This window comes from Pogoniulus pusillus, chromosome 18, assembly GCF_015220805.1.
Source record: "Pogoniulus pusillus isolate bPogPus1 chromosome 18, bPogPus1.pri, whole genome shotgun sequence".
Lineage (NCBI taxonomy): Eukaryota > Metazoa > Chordata > Aves > Piciformes > Lybiidae > Pogoniulus > Pogoniulus pusillus.
The window spans coordinates 21,846,709-21,870,785 of NC_087281.1; the positions used below are offsets into that span (position 1 = coordinate 21,846,709).

Below are 24,077 nucleotides of genomic sequence, written 5' to 3' on the forward strand. Positions count from 1 at the left end.
AAAGTGATCATAGACATAAATGGAAGCAAGCCAGTAGGGGATAGGTGCCTCTTGTGGCCAGATACATCTATTGGTATTAAAATCTAGGGGTGGGGAGGGAAGGAATAAATACTGAAATGAAAGCTTCTATTCAGATTTAGTAAGGACATAAAAAATAGTTTTAATTTGCCAAATAAGTAATGGGCCAGGTTGAGATTGTCTTAATAACTCCAGGCACCTGTGAATTCCAGCAGCCAAAATACAGCCAGAATATGCAATGCTGTCTGAAGTAGTTATAGAAAACCTTGTCAGGAAACTCACAGGGATATTTATATAGCACCCCTTTCTGCAAAGCAGGATCAGCTGTAGTTGCCTCTCTGTCAACTCATTATGGCTTGCCTGGATTATTGATTGACAGTATTGCAAGTCTGGAGACACCTGAAAGTCCTGGCATGAGCCAGCTCACGTCTGTGTGTGGAAGAGCTGTGTTTGTAGGACACTGTCGCAATAGCGTACCCTACACTCACCTGGGTCACCACCCTCTGCAGCCACTGGTAGCACCAGTCTGCTCTCTTCAGCATCACATTCTCAAGATGTGTTCCCAAAGACCACCTTACATTCATTTTCCCCTGCCTGTGAATTTAGCAGTAGGGCTGAGTTTCTGGAGTGCTTTTTTCCCCCCCTGCTCTTTGGGTTACTCTTGATAATCCAAAGCTGAGTGGGCTCACACATATGAATGTACCTGATGAAATGAAATTTCTCTAACACTGAGGATATATTTTGGAAATATTTTATTTGGAAATATTCTAGAGTTCTCCTAGAAAAAGAGAATTGGAAGATCTTCATTGTCATTAATGTTATTAAAAAATCTCTTATCAGTGGTCTCTGAATAAGGTTGCCATTCACTCATAAGTAGGGAACCTTTTAGTATTTGATTCAGCTGCAAATCAGAGGACAGGCCATTTTGCCCCTCTGAATCATTTATTTGAAGAGGTTGAAGCTCAATCAAGTTTTGCTGTTTCAACTCAAATAGAGTATTAAAGCTTGGACCTGATTGACCTTGATAATCAGCTACCCACCAGCTTAGTCTTTGCCTGCCAACTTCAGCCTCTCATGCTTTTCCATCAAGACACCAAAACCATGTTCAGAATAGAAAGTACCTTTCTTAGAACTATATGAGCTTCTTTTCAACATGTTAACATAAGGAATTAGCTATGGCAGATTTTTAGAACACATCCAGTCTATTCCTCATCCAATCTGATGTAATCGATTTCATAGTGCAGTTATTGATACAAAGCAGATTATCATAGAATCATAGAATCAACCAGGCTGGAAGAGACCTTCAAGATCATCCAGTCCAACCTAGCACCCGGCCCTATTCAACCTGATTTAATCTATTTCATAGTGCAGTTACTGATACAAAACAGATTATGACAGATTTTTAGAACACATCCAGTCTATTCCTCATCCAATTGGATTTAATCTATTTCATAGTGCAGTTCATAGAATCATAGAATCAGCCAGGTTGGAAGAGACCTCCAAGATCATCCAGTCCAACCTAGCACCCAGCCCTAGCCAGTCAACTAGACCATGGCACTAAGTGCCTCATCCAGGCTTTGCTTCAACACCTCCAAGGATGGTGACTCCACCACCTCCCTGGGCAGCCCATTCCAATGCCAATCACTCTCTCTGCCAACAACTTCCTCCTAACATCCAGCCTAGACTTCCCCTGGCACAACTTGAGACTGTGTCCCCTTCTTCTGTTGCTGGTTGCCTGGGAGAAGAGGCCACCACCCACCTGGCTGCAATGTCCCTTCAGGTAGTTATCAATACAAAGCAGATTGCAGGGAAATAAATACAGCATTCTCCATTTTATATTTTAACATTTAAAATCTTATCAATATGCAGCACTATTTAAACAATTGTAGATGCTGATCATAGAATCATAGAATCATAGAATCAACCAGGTTGGAAGAGACCTCCAAGATCATCGAGTCCAACCTATCACCCAGCCCTAGCCAGTCAACTAGACCATGGCACTGAGTGCCTCATCCAGTCTTTTCTTGAAGACCCCCAGGGACGGTGCCTCCACCACCTCCCTGGGCAGCCCATTCCAATGGGAAATCACTCTCTCTGTGAAAAACTTCTTCCTAACATCCAGCCTATACCTACCCTGGCACAACTTGAGACTGTGTCCCCTTGTTCTATTGCTGGTTACCTGGGAGAAGAGGCCAACCCCCACCTGGCTACAATGTCCCTTCAGGTAGTTGTAGACAGTAATAAGATCACCCCTGAGCCTCCTCTTCTCCAGGCTAAACAGGCCCAGTTCCCTCAACCTCTCCTCATAGGATTTGTGTTCCAGGCCCTAATCCACCTACTTTTCTGGTGCCCAGATTTTATGTAATTAAAAACAAAAACATAGAATCCTTTTAAACACAGCAGTTTGAAAGACTTCTCTTATTTTGAAAACTGACATTAATTCTTCCTTGCTAACTCTGCTGATTTATTAAAAATATTTTCTTGGTGCTAAAGTTAAAACCAACATGACCTTGAGTGTGATCAGTTGAAATACAAACTTACTCTTCTAGATACAGCAGTTATTTCTTCTCATATGTTCTTGGTAGATAGCCTTAAATAGAACTCCCAGATCTTTTAACCCTTGCAATTTTAAGATATATATTCTAAAATGTTCAGATCTGAAAAAAAAAATCTTTAGGGTGAATGCACAACAATTTCAGTGATTTAAGTGCCATGTGAAGAGCTGCACCTGTAAGTCCTATTTGTTTGTAGCTTATTTGCAATTTTTACTAATCTAATTTCTGAACTTGTGTAAAAGCATGTACAAGTAAATCCATCGTGTAATTGCATTTGAAAATTGCTTATGCAGCTTCTCTAAGGCCACAGAAAAAAGCAGGTCCTTTTATTTCTATGTTCTATATGAGTAATCAGATGGATTAGGAAAAAGCTACAAACAATTCTGCCTGACAGTCATTTCAGACTGAAATTTTGAACTACTGAGCTGTCCCAATCTAGAAGTTCAAGTAAGAGGAAAAGCTTATAGGGCTGAAAAAAACCAAAAGGCACTGCCTGATGGGATATTTATTTATTATGAACTGGTTCAAAACGATTGTTAAAAAGATTATTTATGTTAAAATAGGTTCTCACATTTGCTTTCCCCATTTCCCACCATTTTCCATTTAAGGGTTTTGAAACACCTTGCAGCTGCTAATGTAATAAGCCCATGATAGCTCTGTGAGGAAGAGAGAAATTATTCTTGTGTGTTTGAGACTGGCTCAGCACTGCTTGCACTAGTGACAGGTTTCATCTTCATCCTATTTTTCTGGGAGTAGAGATTACTCATGTGTATAACCTGTTTATGGAAGACTTTATGTCAGGAGACTGCTGCAAAGAAGACACAAACCATCATAACAGACTAAACAATGAAAAAGGAATTTAATCTGCAACAAAGACACAATGAGGCACAGAGAAGAAACAAAACATTTACACATAAAAAAAAGTACTAATTTACTATTAAAATCATCAGTGTTTGGGGGAACTGAGGAAAGAAGTCAGCTAGAGTGCATCCTTGTGTACTCTTGACACAGGGAGATTGAGGTTAGGAACGTAATAAACTGGTATGCTTGCTTTGAGTAACATTTGCATAGAAGCATAGCAAATTTAGAACAAAGAACTGAAAGTAGTCTGTGCCAAGATAGCCAACACCTCACTGTTATCCAATAAGAATGTTAAAACCAGTATTTTATCCAATCACTGTATTCCACAACTGGTAAAGTTACCACAATTTGTAGAATGGCATAGAAGAAGACTGCTGCTATAGCAATAAACAGCTTTGATTTTGGCTGCTATGTCCACGTATTCTTGTGTCGCTGCTATTTTGACCATCACTAACTAGTATATACAGTGACATTGTTCCCAGAACTCAGAAATACATAAGAAGTTCCCAGTATACACCAACATGGCAGAAACATTTATTATTATTATTGAAATGGAGACATTTGGATATTTTACTTAATGTTTGGGTGTGTTTGTGTGGTGGAATGTGCTTTTATTGATGGTGGTATAAATGTTACCTTCACCTGTGTCATCAAATGAAATCTCTATTTCAGATGTCATTAGAGTGAATATCACTATATATTCAGATGGAGAGGGAGTAGCAGTTTTCTTATATCACTGTCACCATTACGTGATGACCAATGGAGTTATACTGCCCAGATGTGGCTTTGATACAACGCTAACATTCTGTTTATCAGGATGCTTTTCTTCCTCTCACAGATGTATTCAGCAGAATTTATTCATCTGTTTCTAGAGGAAATTAAGAGTTGGATTTCACTTCAGTAGTTGAATCTACTTACTCCTAAACTATTTGGATTAGTAGACTCTTCAAACATCAAGAGGCAGCAAGAAGCAGAAGGTTCCCTCTAAAGATCCTTCATTGCTTCTTGCTAGGGAAAATAGGGATATTCACTTGCTCTGTAAAGTCATCAGATACCAGATTTGCTGATTTCCAAGGAGAACCTCATTGTCTGTATGGATTCTTATCTACCTTTCCTGTTGAATCTGTGCCACTGTGCAACAAAGTATCCAGATTCCTGGGGCCAGAAAAGGGAAACACAAGGATAAGCACAGGCAGTTTGTGACTTTTCGTAATGTTTCTGTAAATGTTTCTGTAGTTTGCTCCCTTACATGCAGCTATCAGTGGGTAAACAGTGTACGAAGAAGAGTACTAATCCTGCTCCCAGCTGAAGCCTCTCTCATTTGGCAGTCAGCTGAAAAGTTTGCTCTCTTTTTCTCAGGGCCCTACAACATTCTTATCTAAGCTGTCCATAGCTTTCCTCTTCATCTGTTTTTGTACTGCTTCTAGCGCTTCTTTGTTCATTCCCACACAGGCAAACAGGCACAGTAGGTCCAATGAATTCTTTGTGCACTGAGTATACTGCACATCAGTACAGTACATGACTGGTAGGTCTGGCATGTCTGGGAAATACTGGAACTGCCTGTGCATGCAATCCAACATGTCTGGGATTTCTGTGCTGGCTATGTTCACAAGTCCTGGAAAAATACCTACATCTTTTTCATAGACCAGTTAATTTTTCCACATGAAGGGATTAAAACACCATAATCAGTTCACTTTTCTCAAACTAAGCTTATTGGACTTGAGTCACTGATCTTTTATTGTATAGCATCCTCTGTTAGTGGAATAATTTTTTTTTGATTCCTCTGCATAATCCTGGGCTTGTGAACAGTGTTTTAAAAACAGAGCTGCAGGAACTTTATGTCTTATTCAAAAAGCAATCTCAGCAACATTATACAAAGAAGGTAAACCCCCTTCATGTGCCTCGTCTGTAAAAGACTGGACCAAGAACCAGTGTTTGGAGTTCACAGGAAGCAGTACATTTTTACAAACTGTTCTCATCCAAATCGCTATGAGGTTTTTGGTGGAAACTTCTGGTGAATCAAAAGTACTCTGACCTCTGCAGGTGCTTCAGCAAACTGATACAAGAGGGCTGAGGCAAGAACCTGCATGTTTGAGGAAACAATACAAAACTTCTTGCTTGGTGTGTTGTTTTACCCTTGAGTACTGCCCATTTGCTGAGGCATTTAGAATTCAAGCACTTGTCTGATATCACCCTCAAAGGGCTTTCCAGACTTCAGGCTTTCCAGAACACAGGAACAGAAAATGGCTTTGGTTGTTCTCAAACATATGCATTGGGTATGGGTTTTTTTGGTTGTTTGGGTGTTTTTTACACGCCTTTATTGAGATCAGCTTGTCATTTACTTCACAGATCTATTTAAAAATAGCATAGTATCAGTTCAAACATTGATGCCCAGTAGATGGCTGCTTCTCATTGTCCATTTGTTATTCAGGTAGCGCAGCTGAATGGCTCTAATCCATGTGATGTATGCTGTATTGATAGTATTTTATCACAATATTGAATAATGAACTTTTCACTGAAAAAAATAATGCCTTGCAAACTCTTGGGGCTAAGTAAAACATCTGTAGCTCTTGAAAACCAATCTTGTAACAGTTTAGTTATTTTTTTGAGTGGACTAGAATAATTAGCTCTTCTCATATGATAAAAATGTAACTATTTTTAATAAATACGAGAAATGCTTTGGCTTTTAGGGTCATGTTACAGGGCTGCACTGTGTCTAGTAGTAATGGGCCTGGACTAGCAACACGGAACCTTTGCTACCTAGTAGCGATTTAGGCAGGAGTAAATGATAGTGAATTTTTCGTTTCAAAACACACCAAAAAGGGGTGCTACTGCTGCAATCTCTTCTGTCACTCGTAGGAACTTTGCCTTGCCGAAGGGGAGTTTTGCCTTCACACGGCAGCCCCTTTGTTGACACGAGGACTGGTCCTGCTAAAGTGGGTCTAAAGAAACCGTAGAAGCCCTAAGTTGGCACTCCGAATAACCTGTATCAAGTCTCTAGAACCTCTTTCCTAAACTTTCCCACATCACTGGCACCATTATGTGCGGCCCAAGGCTTTCCAGGCTCAACACCAAGCAGTTGACACAATCCCACCCATGGAGTTAAATCATTCTCTCAATCGCCACAGCTTCAAGGCATCTCTAACAGCGGAATACACTGCTCCCAGAGTCGCCTTCGCACCCTGGGCAAGGCAAGGCAGGGCAGTGCGTGACATAGTAGGAATCCTGCTCTTCGGTTATTCCTAGGGGCTGCCAGTGCCAAGGCAACGACCTCCCGCGTACTTGCCATCCTTTTCGCCCGGTAGCAGCAGCCTGCAGGAGGCAGCGAGCGTAGACAAGTCAGCGGTTTGCCTTTAAGCAACACAGTTCGGTTTGTTTTCCCTCCGGTCCCTTCGTCGCGGTCTGGGGCAAGCGGCTCACCCCGCCGCGCTCCACCGGACCGCTGCCGCCTGCTGGCCCTCACTCGCCGACGGACACTGCCGGGCTCCTACCCCTGCCGCCAGACCCGCGCTGCGGCAGCTGCTGCTGCGGCTGCAGCTCTGCCCAGGCTGCGGTTCTGTCCCGCGCTGTCCCAGCGCACCGGGCGCCGGCAGGGCCGCCGCTGCCCGCCCGGCGCCGCTCCTGAGGCACGCGTGCTGGCTCTGGGCAGCGACGGCAGCCTCTCGACAGGAACACGAGCTGGTAGCCGCGGGCGCTCTTGTCCCTGAGCCAGTGAAGACCACTGGTCCGAGCCAGTCGCTCTTGTTTACAAGCGCACAGACAGGCGACCCAACAACGCGCTTCACCACCGCTGTCGTTACACCTGAGCGGCAGCAGCTAAGTGCAGCGCTGCAGTCCCAATCTCACCCCGCGGACCAGGTCAGTCACGGCTCCGCACCACAGGGCACCGGGGCACGAGAGAGGGCCTGGCTGCCGGGACGAGGCCGAGAGCCCTGCCGTGGCGTCAGGGCGACAGTGAGCTGAGCTGCTTCCCGTCCCGGATCCCCGCGCCCCTCGGGGGAACAAGCGGGGGAAGAGGAGGCTCTCGCTGCCGCGGACGCGAGGCCCTTTTGGCGGCTCTCCTCGTCGTCGCCCTGTTGTGGCTGTGCCTTTCTTGGGGCTCTCTCTCTTTCCACTTCCAATGTCTCACAGAAGCAGATGTCTCCCCCAGGCCGCCGAGACCCAGTCCCTCCGATCTTGTAGCGCCGCGGCCGCTTCGCTCCGTGTTCGAAGTGGCACTGGGCGGGAAGGGGGAGGGGAGAGAGGAGAGGAGAAGAGCGTTGGGGAGGTGTCGGCTGATGTGGGGCCCAAGCTGCTCCTCGCCTCCGTTGCCTCATTCCCCAGCTCTAGGATCTGGGGCCGCAGGGTGGGGGGGGAATGTGGGGAAGGCGGGAGGAGGAGCGGGTGGGTCCAGCCTGAACGTCATCCAATGAGGGCGCGCTAGAAGGCAGCCCGGGCGGGGTGAAAGTGGTCACCGCCCAATGGGGGAAGCGTAGAGGGCGCACTCGGAGCAGGGCGAGTAGCAAGCAGGAGGCGAGTCGGGACTTGGGCAGCGAGCTGGGTGGAAGCAGGCGTCGCAGCCGGGAACTGAACAGCAGCCGCTCGTGCGAACGGTGTTGCGGGACCAGGAGCCGACGGGTGAGGAACGAACAGGCTGACGGACGCCTCTTCCCGAAGGAAGCTGCGGGTGGAGCTGCCTCCCGGCGAAGAAGTTTGGCTGAAGCAGCTGCTGCCGCGAGAGGAAACTTTCCTCGGGGGGCCGGAGGTGGGGGCGGCGGGAAGGAACAGCGGCACGCTCGGGTCCGCCGCCCAGCGAGGGAGCTTCCGAGAAGCTCCCCCCGGCCCAGGCCGGGCTGCGGCGGCCGGGATGTACCTGGCAGCAGTCTCGGTGGGGAGGAGACGCCCGGGAGGAGACGGCGGCTGGCACCTGGCGGTGGCGGGGTGGCTGTTCCTGCTGGCCCTGCTGCTGGGCGAGTCGGGTACGCGGGCTCTCGTCTGCTTACCCTGCGACGAATCCAAATGCGAAGAACCTAAGAGCTGCCCCGGTAGCATCGTGCTCGGGATCTGCGGTTGCTGTTTTATGTGCGCTCGGCAGCGTAACGAGAGCTGCGGGGGAGTCTACGGGCTGCACGGAGCTTGCGACCGGGGGTTGCGCTGTGTCATCCGACCGCCACTAAACGGAGACTCCATCACCGAGTACGAAGTGGGCGTCTGCGAAGGTGAGAGACGACGGGGCATCGTGCATCCATTCCTCGGGGTGGAGGGACCCTCTGCTCGCCTGTCGCATCTGCAAGCGTGTATTTCAACCTTTGCTGCCTAACATCCCCTTCCCTCTGTTTAAAAGTTTTATCCTTAATATCCTTAGCCTAAACTTCTAGGTGTTTCTACTTCCCACTTTTCTGTAGGGCTTCAGTGGTTTGCTAATAGCTTATACCAACTGCTGATGCCCAGCCAATGCTCCTTCATAAAGGACTTGGGAAGGGTTTGGCAGCTGGAGATCGGCCGGGGTCAGTCGTGCACACATGATGCCTGTTCCGGATTCCCTTCTCTGTAAGGAAACACAAAGGCTGATCATATGTTGTGAAGTTTTCCTTCCTGTTCCTGTTACTTAATATCTCCCCGTCTGTTCTGCTCTGTATGTGATGATAAGGGATGTATTTTTTTTCCCGATGGTGCATCGACGGGGAGGAAGGAACCCCTTTGGCAGAACTCCTCTCAAAGTAATTCCTGTTTCCTGCTGACTGATTTTGAGTTGATGTATTGGTATGACATGCAAGAGGACTCTACCTTCTCCACTTCTGTGTCTGTCAGCGTCCCTCAGATTTTTTTTTTATACAGTTTTGCAAAAGATCGGTTTTTAGTCTGTTTGTCCTTTACCTCCATCTGCCTTTTCCCCCAAGCTAAGGGCAAATATGGCGCTGTAAAGAGATTATAAATAACTAGGAGTTTAGGATATGTCTAAATGTATAGTAGAGTCGGACTGGGAGCTTCGACAGTTCTGGAAGGGAGCGGGAGGTGGTCTCCTCTTGGCGGGCAGAGGGCGATAGAAAGTACGGAGACCTGGCGAGGCGGCAGCATCTGTCCAAAATAACCGGATTTAAAATGATGCACTGTTCTGAGAGAGATAAAACGCTTCATATATAGTGGGCAGGTGACCTTTGTCCTGGTACTCATTCTTGGTTTCAAACGCTATTTGCCTTCCTAACAAATGAATTGCAAACCACAGCAGACCAGGCCAGTGTGCCGTGCCTGTGCTAGAACCGATGCCATCAGCTTTTGCGGCTGCTGCTTGGGTAGGGCGAGCTTCAGGGTTAAAAGGTCTGTTGCTAGTTAAAAATGGTCCAAACCTACTTTGAAGACCTTGGCTGAAACAATGTTGTTGAATATGTACGTTGCTGCGGTTTCTTTCAGTATTATTTTTAATATGTATTGGGAAAGTTTTTGTGAATAGGCAAGTATAAGTAAAGAGGGGAAAGATACTTTTTAAAACCTATCAGATTTTGCATGGCTTTCTCTTTTTGCATGTTTTCAACTAAAAGCTTGGCTTAAACAGGCTAAGCCCCCCTCCCCCTCCTCCCTCTCCCTTATCCCCCATTAAAGGAACTGAAAGCCTGCAATCATTAAACGTTTTAATATTCCAGCTCCCTTACTGTATCACAGTACGGATGTCTCTGGCAGTTTAGGAGTACTTCATTCCTTCGAAGTGATGCAATCTGTACGTTACTGTAGTTCAGCTTGTAACACGTCCCATCTACTGTTGAAAATAGTATGAAGCATTTGTTGGCAAGATTGCATTTCAATTAATGTTGTGGTTAGGAACTAGTTCCAGCTGTCCCTGTAGGAATACTCAGGGAGATAACTTATCTATTTAATTTTCATTCTCATAAATGAAAAGCAACCGAGGTGAGCTGTCAGCCTAATAAATAGCCCTGGAATACCTGTTAGAGAATCTGCCTTTATTCTAAGCAACAGAAGTAGTGTCGTGATCTGCATGGTGTGTGTTGTGCACAAGGGGTGGCAGCAAGGAAAAGGGGGGCTTAATGTATTACCTCAGATTACTAAAGTGAGGTTGAGTAGCTCTGTTTTCTGATTGTGATGATCCATACGTTTGTGCAGTTTACAGGCACATGTGTAACAGACTAGACTGGTGATGCCTGACGTGGGAGTACTAAGCTGTGCCTTTATTCATTATTGGAATAAAAGCTACTACTTTCTATTCAGTCTACTGTGAGTGCAAACCCTTTCCTGCCTCCATTTGGGGGGATAAGAAATGGAAGTGACTTACAGAACTATGTGAATAGAAATGGATGTTTTTACTCTTCTTTCTATCTTCTGCCTTTTCTTTGACTGCAATTTTTTACGCTGAAATGACCCCTACTGGCTACAGTTATAAGCATATTTTTATATCATTTTTGAAGCTTCAATAGTGCCTTATTTCAGAGTATCAGCACGTACTAGGCTACAGAAAATGTTGAAGTGATATTACAGCAGGTAAAAATACCTGTCCGTTTCAGTATTTACCACACTCGCCATAAGTGAAGCCTCTGTGGCATCTGTCATTGGTAGCCTCTCCCTTGGAAAACAGAAATGGAACAGTCTTTGTTAAACCAGGGCTTACTGATAAATCTGTTGCTGATTCTGGAATCTTTATCCTTCTGAAACCTGAAGGACATTCTTGTTCATGTTGCTGCCTTAACTGTTCACATCTTTATGCGGTTCTAAGGCATAATTGATAGTATTATCCATAAGTATGTAAGTGTTCTTCCTGAATGTAGTTAATATTCTTAGTAAAGAACAATTCTGAGGTCAGTTTCCCTGGTGCAGGAGGGTACCCTTCTGGAAGGGCACTCTTGAGAGACTGCACACCCACAGCCTCTGTTGGCTTTCTGAGGGTGCAGCTGAGGTGTTGAGAGCCTACAGCCCCTTTCAAACACTGTTAGCATTGAGAAATTTTGAGCTCAGAGCTGGGACTGCCCTTGGCCTCTGCCTTTGAAGGAGTTTCTGGTGAAGAGGCCTTGATTGCTTTGCTGAACTATTCTAATCTGTAACAGCAGCATATAAAATAAAACTGAAAATGAGCTGAAATTATTCTTTTTTACCAGTGTAATGCAAACATAAGGTTTTGCAGTGTATTTGAAATGCATAGTTAACAAAACTGCTTGTCTCACTGTCTTCTTAGGTACCTTTTAGAGCACACTTCCATATTAATTAGCCTGTAGGTAGCCACTGGAAAGAACTATTTCTGCTCCAGTAAGTAACCAATAATATGTAGCACTTCTGTGTTTGGGTTTTTTTTTTGTTGTTGTTTATTTGCTTGGGCTTGGTAGAGTTAGAGATGTGGTATGTGTGTTTGTGTGGTGTTTTGTTGAATTCCTTTTCTCTGTGTGCATGTGTTTTTGTTTGTTTGTGTGTTCTTTTAGGGGGAGGAGGGTAAACAGTTATTTCTCTATTCTTTTTGCTCACTGTAGGTAATTTAAGGTTTGCTGGAATGCTTGTGGCTTTTCTGCCTGGCATGTAGCTTCTGAGCTGGGATTCCCATGAGACCAGGAGGAAGGTATTGTAGCAGATAGGGAAGTATGCAAGTTAATCCTCTAGGATGATTGTAGAAGCTTGCCCTGCTGTGGCTTGTCCTGGTCTTTTCTGAACAGCTTTTCTTTGGGAGCTTGGAGCATTACAGTCTGCCTGAGGTTTTTTTTTAGGGCAAGTTGAGAGAGCCTTGGTGTTCTACACCCAGTTTTAAGCCTACCAAGGACTAAACTTCCTTCTGTAGAAACACATAATAAAGTATGATATGTAAGAACACAGTATGTTGTGTGTAACCAAAATGCAGTGGAACTGGAGCTGACAAGAAGAAATGAAACTTTGGCAATCCAGCACTTCTTTCAAAAGTTGGAAGAGGGGAGCTAAAGGGTTTTGGCATTTGGCATAAGGTAGTTATCTTCTGCTTTTCTGAAGTGAGAACAAATTCTTAAAGGTTTCCTAGCACTTTTTATGACATGTAGTGCTGTTGCTTTTAACTTCTGTATCTAGTATCCCTAGGAAGAGCTTGTTTTCAGTCCCATGCTAATGGGCCAACTGACCCAAAGCTGTGGAACGTTGTGTCTGGAGACAAAAAAAACCCACATTTCTGTGCTTGGCTTGGCTGCCTGGCCTGTGATGCAGTGCAGACCTTGAAAGATCAGGTAGTGTCTTGCTTTGAATGCAAGCTACTGAAGTTCATGCAATTTAGAAGTTGCATGTGGGTAACCCAGTTGTTCAGATTGGTTTGACTGGAATAATGCTGCCCAGATCTCTTAATTTTTGGGGGGTTTTGTGTTTTTTTTCCCTCTGTTGTATAGTGAATGGCTGGGGAAATGTCCAACTAGTTCTGCTATCTATGTGTGTACAGAGAGATTGCTCTGCTAACATTAAGTGTTAGAACTGATGATCTAGTTGGGAACTTAATCAGTGTTAAGTGATGCACCAAATAATTGTTGGCATGAAGACAGTCAAAACACTTGTTTGAAGGCTGTCAGCAATCCAAACTGTGGGGGGAAAACAATTGAAAAATTATTCATGGTGTCAGAAAAAAAAATCACAAATATTGCTCAACTTGTGAAACTGGAATGAAAAGGAACTCTTTGATGGCAAATGTTCAGTTTTTGACATGCTAACCATCACCATATTTAACAGTCCCCTTCACCTGCACCATAGAAAACACTTACTAGGCACATGCTGACTTCTTATGCACAGGCTGGATAACTTGTAAACTATTTCTACTGTCTTGTCATTACTGAAACCTCAACATCAATAAGAACATGCAACTTTGAATATGGCATGGAATTTGAATTAGATCAGGTGCATATTTGACTTGGAAACAGTTTGCTCTGTGTTTCTAGGGATTGTGATTCAATTTAAACATCACTTCAGTATTTTAACAAAAAATTAAATGGAAAAAAAATCAGAAAGTATGAGAATGGGTATAGATGCAGATGTTGTTAGAGTTTTGCTCCTGTGGATCCACACAGTTGACAGCAAGAAATCTCATTGTGGATAGGCTGAAAGAATAAATCATTTAGCTGAAGAGGAATAATCACTTTTTTTGAACCACTTGATCTCATATGATTCTCTCAGGCATTCTCTACTGATGTGAGATTTTCCCCATGGGAATCATAGAATTGTTTAGGTGGGAAGTGACCTCAAAGATCATCCAGTTCCACTCCCCTGCCATAGGTAGGGACACCTCCCACTAGAACAGATCACTCAAGGCCTCATCCAACGTGACCTTGAACACCTCCAGGGAGAGAGCATCCACAGTCTCCCTGGGCAACCCTGATAAATAGTCATTTCATCAGGTTCTCCAAAATGCTTCTTATGAAAGGTTTTAACTACCTCCAGACATGTCAGATAATAATTTCTGCCCCACCTAAGCACATTTGCAGCTTTAAGTACCCTCTAGCTGATTCAAGAATACTTGCATAATGTAACTACTTGCATAGTACTTAGCCAACCAAAATGCCATTTGACTGACAGGTGTATTATGCAATAATTAATCCACTCATATGGTTCAAGAGTGCCACCTTCTTCCCCTCTTTCCTTTGCACTCTCAAGGATTCTTCATCTCAGTAAAGTTTGTAGCATTTTTTCCCTCTGTTTTAATGGATTAAATGCTTTGTAGAAGTGACCTACTAAACATTTTTTGCACCTTGTAAACTGCTTTCATTTCAGAATGGATTTAATCCACATGGAATGTGAACTTGAAAATGGTGAATTCAGAGTTTCAACACTGGCTGCATAGTCTAACAATATTGCATACCCTTTTGGTGTCTATGCATGCAGTTTGGAAAATAACTTAGGCTGACATAGAAATATTATGTATATGGGAATATAAACTGAGGTGGAAAGATAACTTTGTGGAATTTAATCTAGATAGCCTTTTTACATAAACATATTGATTAAAAAATGGTCCCTGACTGAGCCCTAGTCTAAACAGGCTAGCCCTCTTCAGGAGAAGTAAACTTTTAGAACATATTGAGATGAGGGAAAGAAGTTCACACCTTTTATCAGAGGCAATATTCAGTCTCTGACAGCTTTCACTGGGTGTACCAGGTATTGCAGAATCTGAAGTTCGTGTTAACACCTTGCGGGTCCATGACTGCTGAAGTGCTTTGGTAAGAAAATGAGTAAGAGAACATAGAATAGTGGACAGGAGGGTAAACATTCTCACGTGCATGCACCTGTTTCCATGTTCTTACTCATTTCCAAGCAGCTGGGGTTGTTTAGCCTGGAGAAGAGGAGGCTCAGGGGTGATCTTATTACTGTCTACAACTACCTGAAGGGACATTGTAGCCAGGTGGGGGGTGGCCTCTTCTCCCAGGCAACCAGCAATAGAACAAGGGGACACAGTCTCAAGTTGTGCCAGGGTAGGTATAGGCTGGATGTTAGGAGGAAGTTGTTGGCAGAGAGAGTGATTTCCCATTGGAATGGGCTGCCCAGGGAGGTGGTGGAGTCACCATCCCTGGGGGTGTTCAAGAAAAGCCTGGATGAGGCACTTAGTGCTGTGGTCTGGTTGACTGGCTAGGGCAGGGGGCTAGGTTGGCCTGGATGATCTTGGAGGTCTCTTCCAACCTGGTTGATTCTATGATTCTATACCTCAATACTGATACGCCTCTGGTGTGTGTTTTTAACAAGTGAAAACTCTGGCAAGTGTAACGTTTCTGAATCCAAAAGCCTGTGTGTTGGGTCGCTTCTCCTTGAAACAAATAGAGCTGCACTGTTTTGTTGCACCCTGGGTTGTGCTCTGTTCAGTATTTCCTCAGAAAGTCTGGCTGCATGCATAGAGAGTTATGTCTTCCCCTCTCTGATAGGCTGTTGATAAAAAGCTGGAGTCATACTGATAATGGCATTACATGCTACCGTAAGATGTGCTGCTTTGATAATAGAAACGCTTATGTCGATGTTTATCTCTAAGTTAGGTATTACAAAAACACCTTGATGCTAACTCTAAAGCCAGAGTATGTGGAGTTTTTCCTGTAGTCTTCTGTGACTAGTGAATTGGGTGTAATTTCTCTGAAGCATCCTGCAATTCTGGTGTTCAGTGATGCTGCAGTAATGACTTGGTTGGGGGGAAGGAAGCGGCAGAGGGTTTAGAATATCAGACTTCTTCTAATGGTGTGGACTATTCTTCTTGTAGGTTGCTTTATTCATTCCCTGTTTCAGAATTTGTCTTGGGCAGAGATTTTACTACTCCTATTGGTTTTATCTCAGCTTCAGCAAGCTGCCAGCCAGCAACTTGTTTGCAGTGAAGCTGATGTGTGCTGCTACATGTGCAGGCTTCTGAAGCATGTGGGATATGGAGTGCAACTTGAGAACAGCAACAACAAAATCAGAGTTTTAGCCCCTTTTGGAAATGACTACTGAGGTTTAGCTCTGTTCTGAGTCTTTGTCAATTATTCTTTAGCATTTTCTAGAGCTAGAAGAAAAATCAGCTAGTACAGCTGAAGCCCTGCTCATTCAAATCAGAGGAGTACTGGCACAGGTGCTCTCTGACCAATGAAACCTTCAGACACTGTTGAATATTTTCAGTCAACTATTTACAAAGTTTTGGTCATAAGATTAAAATTTATTTGCAGGTTGTTTTTTCAGGTGCTTAAATGTCTAAGGTTCAAAATTCACAACTAAATATTTTTTATTTCAGACCATCTTTAGGAGGGGAACCCTAATAGCAAAAATCTCCAAACCGAGCCATCCTTCTTTCTCTCACTGCCTAGCCCTTCCCTTTGCCCCCAAAACCCCTCCTCCACCCAAAAAAAAATCCCCCCAAAAACCTCAAGGGAAAAAAAAATTAAAGAGGAGGGTACCTGGGGGACTGAAATATTGCAGACTGTGTGGGAAAGGGAAAACTGAAAACTTGAAAGAGTTATCTGCATCACATGCTTCACTTGACACTTCCATTTATCTCCTTCCTTACCTCGCTGTTTCTGACAATAGAGTGGAAAGCTGGTTTGTTTAAATAGTTTCTGCATTCCTTAGTATGAATTAACTGGTTTGAGACACGTGCAGAGCTGCTGCAGTGAAAAGTATTTCTTGCTGTACTGGAGATTTGATCACCTGAAGCACAAGCTCTAGTTTGAATGAGATGAAACAGTTACTTGAGGCCAAGTCTTGCATATGTAGTATTCTTGAGGTATCTAAATGTTATGGTACAGTTTTGCTTTCTAGCTTTGACTAGAAATTTTACCAGGAGGCTGCAAAATCCTTTTCTATGGACATGCATTCCACAAGAAGATTTATCTTGGAAAGCAGACCCCTTCAAAGCTGTTGGTGGAAAAACTGCTTTATCATAAAACTCTCAGCTGTGTCTTACAATAGGAGTTTCTGCTGGCTCCAGTCTCTGATTCATGACTTCACTAAGGAATCAGTTGTGAGAGGGAAGAGGACTGCAGCCAGTATGAGCTCAAACTCACTTCAAGGTTAGCAGTTCCTTCTGCTGCTTTTCAAGGTCTGAGACTGATTTTCAGGCATTCTTTAGTGATGATTAGTCATTTCTATTGTTCAGCTCCTCCAAAACATGAAGTTCTTTTTTTCCTGTTCAAAGAGAAGCCAAAGCTTACTGGCAAGAACTATTTCCTTTATTTTATTTTAGAAAGTCTATGGAATCCTTTCAGAGTCTCATACCATCTTAATGAATACCACTGATTTGAAAATGCTGTTGTGTATACCGCTGCACTGGAGTGGCAGGGATCAGATCTTGGATCTGGTTTGATTGAGAAGCTTCTGAAAGGTTTCTCCACATTTCCAAATAGCAGTACCAGGCTCAGTAAGGATCACTTATCTGTCACTGTGGAAACCCATTCTTCTTCAAATGCAGGGTTTGAAAAGATGCACGAGTCCATAAGATGTCTTTCACTGTTCCACTTTCAGATCAGGAGTGTATTTGATGGACTCTTTGCTTTTTCACCATCCTGAGAACCTGTCTGTCAGGCTTTAAAAAGACAGAAATAACTGCAGTTAAATGTAAATTACAGGATTGGATTCAGTTCACTCCAGTTATGTTTACCCCATGCCTAAATGTAATTGAGGATTGTGAGTGCAATGCTTGTGTATTAGTTATCAGCAGGGATACTTTAGCAACCATTCCAGTCTGTTGCTTGCTGGTTTCAAGTGGTCCTTTATCTTTCTGAATAGTATAAGGTTTTCCAAACAATAGCTGATACTCACAGTTATCAGAGAGAGAACAGTTGGGGCATAAAAGAACATTCTGTGTCAACCAGGAGGATTGGAGAACTTGAGGGAAGAGAATGTATGAATTTAAGCAGTGGAGAATGAGTCTCTGGGGAGATCTGTCCCTGTACTTTTGACTTGCAACTGTTTTCAGGTGATCCTTTGCATATGGGAACAGCAAATGCAACTATAGTGAATGTACTTTAAAAATGAGTCCAAGTTAGTTTCTTGTGATTGTGTACTTTCACACAAGTGGCTTTTCAAGTGAAGAAGAAAAATGCTCTAGTCATGAGCATCACACCTCGCATACTGCTGTGGTGTGCTGGACAGTGAGTGCTGGTATGTAGGATTTAGCATGGAAGAACTGATGGAATGCTGCTTACCAGAGACCTATTTCTCAGACTGTTTCCTAGACTGGACCTGTTGTTTAAGGACCTCTTGTTCAACTCGTTAATGCCTTAATCCTCTTCTCTGCTTTAGATGCAGGACTTGGGAGTTTGGCAATCCAGAGCAGCACTTGAATTATTAGCAAGCTGAAACATTTGCTTTGCAGAAAGCAGTGATTATGTGAGTGGTGGAAGAAAATGAATGAATTAACTTCAGTAAATGCAGACTGCGTGATTATCTGCAGAGGAAACTTGTCTAAGTGAATTGGAGAGAGTAGGGAGCTGCATGTGGAGGAATAATTTCAAAGAGTGACTTTCAAGGTACAGTTACCAATCTTCTGGAAACATTTGAAGTGATTCTAGGCATATGTGCTGGAGGTAGTTGAGTGGCTACAGCCTCTTTTCTTGTTACATGGTTGCTTCATCATTGATGAAAATCTTGTTCCTAACTAAAATTGTGTGTAAAGCAGTCTTGTAAGTGAATGTGCAGGCTTTAACTGGAACTGCATTCGTTCTGTCTGATTGTGGCTTACTTTGTATTTGCTCTGAGTAATGAAAACCACTGTTTCAAGATTCAGCATGTCAGCTGTATAGTCTTCAGGGGTTATTGGGGGATTTCTCTTCTCTTCCATCCTGTTAATGGCTACTGAGCGTTTTGAGGCATGTGACACCAAATGCTTTAGGTGAACCTTGCACATCCTGTATACCTCCTTTTCCACTCCCAGCTCAAAAGTCATGAAGAGGTAGCAAGTGAGATTTCAAACACTGTTCTGGGAATTGGATAATATTGTGGGTAGTGCCATTGTGTGTGGTGTCATTGAGGTATTCTGCTGTAAGGAGCAGCTATGCTTTTAGTGCCATGTCGGTACTTCCTCAGATGGGGTGTAACAGGCATCTCTCTGATCTGTGTCAGATATAGTACTGAAATACCACAGGGCAAAAGGTCACAAATGATCTGAAATGGTGTAATGGAAAAGCAGGTGTGCTGTCATCACCATCTGCATGCCCACCTGTCCATGCAGCACTGCTCTAAGGAGGCTGGTGGACATAGCATGTCTAGGGAGATGGAGGTAGGGTGGTGGTGTCTCATGGGGTCTGCACCTTCTAGGACAGATGGAGCTTCTGGCCCATACATAGTAGTAGGGGAGGCTGTATGTCAGGAACAGAGAGTAATTCAAACCATTTTCTTAAGACTGTTAAACCAGTCTACATGAAACTGTGGTTACACAATTTGAAACAGCACATACTGGAGCATAGCTCTTGCCTCTTTTGTTCCTATCCTTACGTGGACTACTGCTGTGATTTGTAGAATACAAATTGTCCAGCCTGTATTCCGGCTTCTCAAAAACAGGATGTATTATTGTTCTCCAAAGTCTCATGACTTTTTTTTTTCCCTTCTCCCTTTGCATGCATGGCCTTCTCATGATGAAAGTGTCCCAAGCATTACTGAAACAGCATCTTCAAAACATTTTTGATAGTTTCTCTTCAGAAACATCTACACTTCCTTTGACTTGCTCATGAAAGTTGCTGCCTGGGAAAATATATTAACTAAAACCCCACAACCCCCCCCAAAAAAAAAATCAAAACCAAAAAGAGAAAAAAAACATGCAAAACAAAATAAGAAAGAAATTACTTCCTGCAGTTAATGACTAATCTTCCTTTGTTTTTATGGAGTAGAAGCATCAGGAGGTCCCTAGGAAAATTCCCTTCCTTGTTTAGTGCTTTTCTTTTCTGTCATAAGGGTATTTTGACTTTGTTCTGGTTTGAGTAAGATAATCTCAGTCTGTTGTGCTCTTATACAAAAACCTACAACAGAGTAATAACAAACCAAGCAGCTGGTCTTACAGGGAGCATACCCATGAGAACTTGCTGTGGTGCTTTCTGTAGTACTGAACTGGTAAGCAGCTCTTTCCAGGTGTTGGTTAGTTTTCCTCAGACCAGGAAAAACTGCAGGTTAGTGGATATTCTGCATGTTTCTATGGTTGGACAGTATTTGCTTACACAATAGAGTGCAAAGAGTGGTGATCAATGGTGCCATGTCCAGCTGGAGATCTGTAACTAGTGGGGTCCCTCAGGTATCAGTGTTGGATCCAGTCCTGTTCAACAGTGACACTGATGAGAGGACAGAGTCTGCTCAGCAAGTTTGCTGACCATACCAAACTGGGAGGCTTGGCTGACACAGCTGAAGGCTGTGCAGCCACTCAGCGAGACTTGGACAGATTGAGAGCTGGGCACAGAGGAACCTAATGAGATTCAACTAGGATAAGTGCAGAGTCCTGCACCTGGGAAGGAATAATAAACTGCACCAGCACAGGTTAGGAGGTGATCTGCTGGAGAGCAGCCCTGTGGAGAAGGACCTGAGAGTCCTGGTGGACAAGTTACTACGGGACAGCAATGTGCCCTTGTGGCCAAGAATGTCAGTGGGATCCTGAGGTGCATTAAGAAGAGTGTGTCCAGCAGATCAAGGGAGGTTCTCCTGCCCCTCTACTCTGCACTAATGAGTCCCCACCTGGAATACTGCATCCAGTTCTTGTCTCCCCAGTTCAAGAGGGACAAGGATCTACTTGAGATAGTCCAATGGAAGGCTACAAGGAAGAAGGGACTGGAACATTGCCTTATGTAGAAAGGCTGAGAGACCTGGGGCTTTTTTGTCTGGAGAGGAGAAGTCTGAGAGGGGATCTACTAAATGTATATAAATATCTGAGGGCTGGGTGTCAGGAAAGAGGACACAGCCTCTTCTCACTTGCTCCCTGTGGTAGGACAAGAGGCAATGGATGTGAACTACAGCACAGGAGGTTCCACTGCAACATGAGGGAGATCTTTACTGTAAGGGTCACAGAGCACTGGAACAGGCTCCCCAGAGAGGTTGTGGAGTCTCCTTGTCTGGAGACTTTCAAGACCTGTCTGGATGCATCCCTGTGTGACCTGCACTAGATTACAGTCCTGCTCTGCCAGGGAGGTTGGACTCGAAGATCTCTTTGGGTCTTCCAGTGCCTAAGATCCTGTGATCCTGTGTCTCAAGCAAAATAAGCAATCAGTTCATGTGTTGCTCCTAGGATTGGTATCTCAAATACTAACATTTTGAACAAATTGCATCACTTTTTTTAAGTATATATATAATTTTGCACATTCAGCAAGTTGGATAATGTCTATGGATGTGTATGTGTCTGTGTATATATGCACACATGCACACCCCCCCATATATATATATGAAAATGGAGGTGATTTTTTTTATTGCAAGAAAAAAAAAAGCAGAAACGATAATATGTTTTACTTTCTTCTTCCAAAGATGATTACCAAAGTTTTCTAAAGCTTTGAGTCCCTTCCAACCCCTAACATCCTGTGATCTTTACATGTCAACCTCAGTATGTGTATGTATATACTGTTACTTACCATCAGATTTTAGACTTTTGGGTGTCAGACTGCTGCTGTGACCTCATAGTACAGGACAGCTTTGGCTAACTCAAACAGCAGTGAAGAAAACCTCACCCTTCGTGGCTGGAAGATGTCTTCACTGTTTTTGAAGTGTTTCTTGGCAGAATCTGTGTACTGAACTTGTTAATAGCATGTAACATTGGGGTGAACGACTAGAAGGTACAGTGTGAAAGTTGCTGTGCAATATAAGCATGTAATGATTGAAAACAGATTATTTATTCCTTTCATTGTTCCTAGAAGTCAGTGCACTATCTGACTGGTTTTTACTACTTGTTTTGGTTGACAGATGAGGTTGGGAAATCATCTGGTGCCCTATAGCGAAGATTATATACTGCCTAGCTTGTTTTCTTCAGTTTGGCATAAAAAGCCTGTATCCTGCATGAACTTTTGCATTGGTGGGGCATTACTGTTTGCATATTTGACCTAAGGAAGCTAAGACATTATTGTAGTCTTGTGGAACTTGGGATTGACTGGATTTATCACACAGAGGAAAAAAATCTGGTTGCATGTAGCCTCCTTCTGAAAGGCGAATGGGCAGTTTTACAGTGGGAATATCGCTTACACTTAGCATAGAGTTATTTGACAGGACCAAATCAACAGAAGAATAATGCTTTAAAGCAGGGAGACTGATTCTGGCTCAACTATCTTCCTTCCCCTTCCCAGCAAGGAACATGGTATGCTTCAGCAGTTCTAGAGTATGAGTGGTAATGGAAAACTCATTTTGGGTCGTAATAAAGGATTGGAGGCCTGGCGTCTTACAGAATTTTTGTGATAGGATTCACTGACAAATTTTTGTGTGATGTATTTTTAAATGCTCTCTTTCTGACTCAGTTTTTGCTTCTGTAACAGCTTCAGAGTCTGTCCAACATTCTCTCTTCTTTGATAAATATAACTTAAGTATGTGCAAAAGTTATTTCAGTTAGAAGAGCATCCATTCGTACTACCACTATTCATTTCCCTGAGACAGCTTAGTTTTTCACACAGATGGAGATAAACAATGCCAGTAGCTGTAGCAAAATAGCTGCAAAACCTGATATTTGGCAGATCCCACAATTCAGATTAGTTTATTTTTACCACTCTGTTATCTTCTGTTTAGCGCTACATTGAACTCGATGTAAGTCCCATCCAACTCCAGAGCAGCTGAATTTATATCTTGCAGCCAAAATCCAACAGTGAGTGAGTTTATTTGTTTATTTTAGATGAAAACTGGGATGATGATCAGCTTCTTGGATTTGAACCATGCAATGAAAACCTTATAACAGGTTGTAACATAATCAGCGGCAAATGCGAATGTGACACCATTCGGACCTGTAATAATCCGTTTGAATTTTCAAGCCGGGATACTTGCCTGTCTGCCTTAAAAAGGATTGAAGGTAAGCACTTGTCTTCAGTAATTCACAGTCAGCAATTTTTCTGTGCATTTGATGAAAAGCTGGAGGTCATTTCATATGCTTTGGGCTGACTTGGGGTAGTTTCAGGTATCTATGATCTTGTACTTTTCAGAAGGCGGTTGTGTGTTTTAAAGGAAGATAGGACTTTGGTAGGCTTGGCTTGCCAAATATGTAGCTTTAAGAACGGAAGAAACTGATGCTTTGTGCTTTGTGTGTTGTGTTTGTAGATTTTTAAGACTAAAAATGTTCTGATTATAGGTTCTGTTAGCTACCTTTGTGTATCTTTAGCTGGAAAGCAGCGTAGAAAGCTATATATAAAATGTTGATGTGACTGAACAATGAATAAACAGAGTAGATTTTAACAGCAAAGGCATAGAAAAAGGAGTAGTTGTTGGTTACAGTTGCACTTTTTCTTACTTGAATGCATGAGTTGCTGTTTTCTCTTTTATATAATGTGGCATTACTTTAATGCCTGTGTCTTTCAGTTTCCATATTCCTTTGATTAAGCTTCTGTTAGGCCACAGGTTTATGCTTCTGCACACATACCTGGTGCTTTGGGTTTTGTTTGTACTGGTTTTGTTTCATTTGTGTGTTTGCCTTTTAAATTGTTGCTTATGGCTGAACTGAAAATGAGCTGACTCAGATGTATCCAGTTGCAGTTAAATGATCATGGTTTATTTCTAGGGGTTTGAATGTCTGTCAAAGGTTTGTTCTCAGGCTCTTCCTGTGATGCTGTAATTATTGTTTCTTTTCTAAAGTGTATAGGAACACATGAAAGTGGTATGAACCTGCTTAATTGGTCTACTTTTAAATCAGTATTTAAAATCATGATGCAAAAGTAAATGTAATCATAGGCCTACTAACCACATTTAAAGTTAGTATCTTCAAGTTACGCATTTGAGTTGTACTCTTTTTGCTAATAGAGCTTTCTGAGCTACAGACTTAAAATGAGATCTTGTGAGAAAAATGTAGCTGATGGAAATGTTCACCATCAGTCATGTTGTTGAGTGCTAAGGGTGTACAAAAGCCTCATGTGGGCGTTTTTGTTCTTTGCTTTACTCCTAGGAAGAGGAGAGTCAAAACCTGTGGCCTCTTGTTGCTGTAGTAGTGGGTGGTAGCATATATAGATTCTTAAGTAACCTTACCACTAATTTTTTAACTTGTGAATGTATGACTGTCTGTAGTAGGATTCTGTTGGCATGATAATTCATCCTGTGTTTAACTTGCTAAGAACATCTGCTGTTGGATGC

The 24,077-nt window shown here is 43.1% G+C and overlaps 1 protein-coding gene and 1 long non-coding RNA gene across 2 annotated transcripts in view; one reads left to right on the forward strand and one right to left on the reverse strand.

The window, feature by feature from the left end:
- Nucleotides 1-5,765: 5,765 nt before the first annotated feature.
- Nucleotides 5,766-7,907, reverse strand: LOC135183567 (uncharacterized). The gene is made up of 2 exons (XR_010305606.1): nucleotides 7,281-7,907; nucleotides 5,766-6,746 (listed from the first exon to the last, which is right to left on the reverse strand). It is a non-coding gene; the product is annotated as an uncharacterized LOC135183567 (long non-coding RNA).
- Nucleotides 7,908-7,910: 3 nt separating this feature from the next.
- The window catches only part of CRIM1 (cysteine rich transmembrane BMP regulator 1), a 162,921-nt gene continuing 146,754 nt past the window's right edge, over nucleotides 7,911-24,077 (forward strand). The window contains exons 1-2 of the mRNA XM_064158711.1: nucleotides 7,911-8,632; nucleotides 22,636-22,809. Of these exons, the coding sequence (XP_064014781.1) occupies nucleotides 8,281-8,632; nucleotides 22,636-22,809 (526 nt within the window). The 5' untranslated portion in view covers nucleotides 7,911-8,280. The remainder of the gene's footprint in view (nucleotides 8,633-22,635; nucleotides 22,810-24,077) is intronic.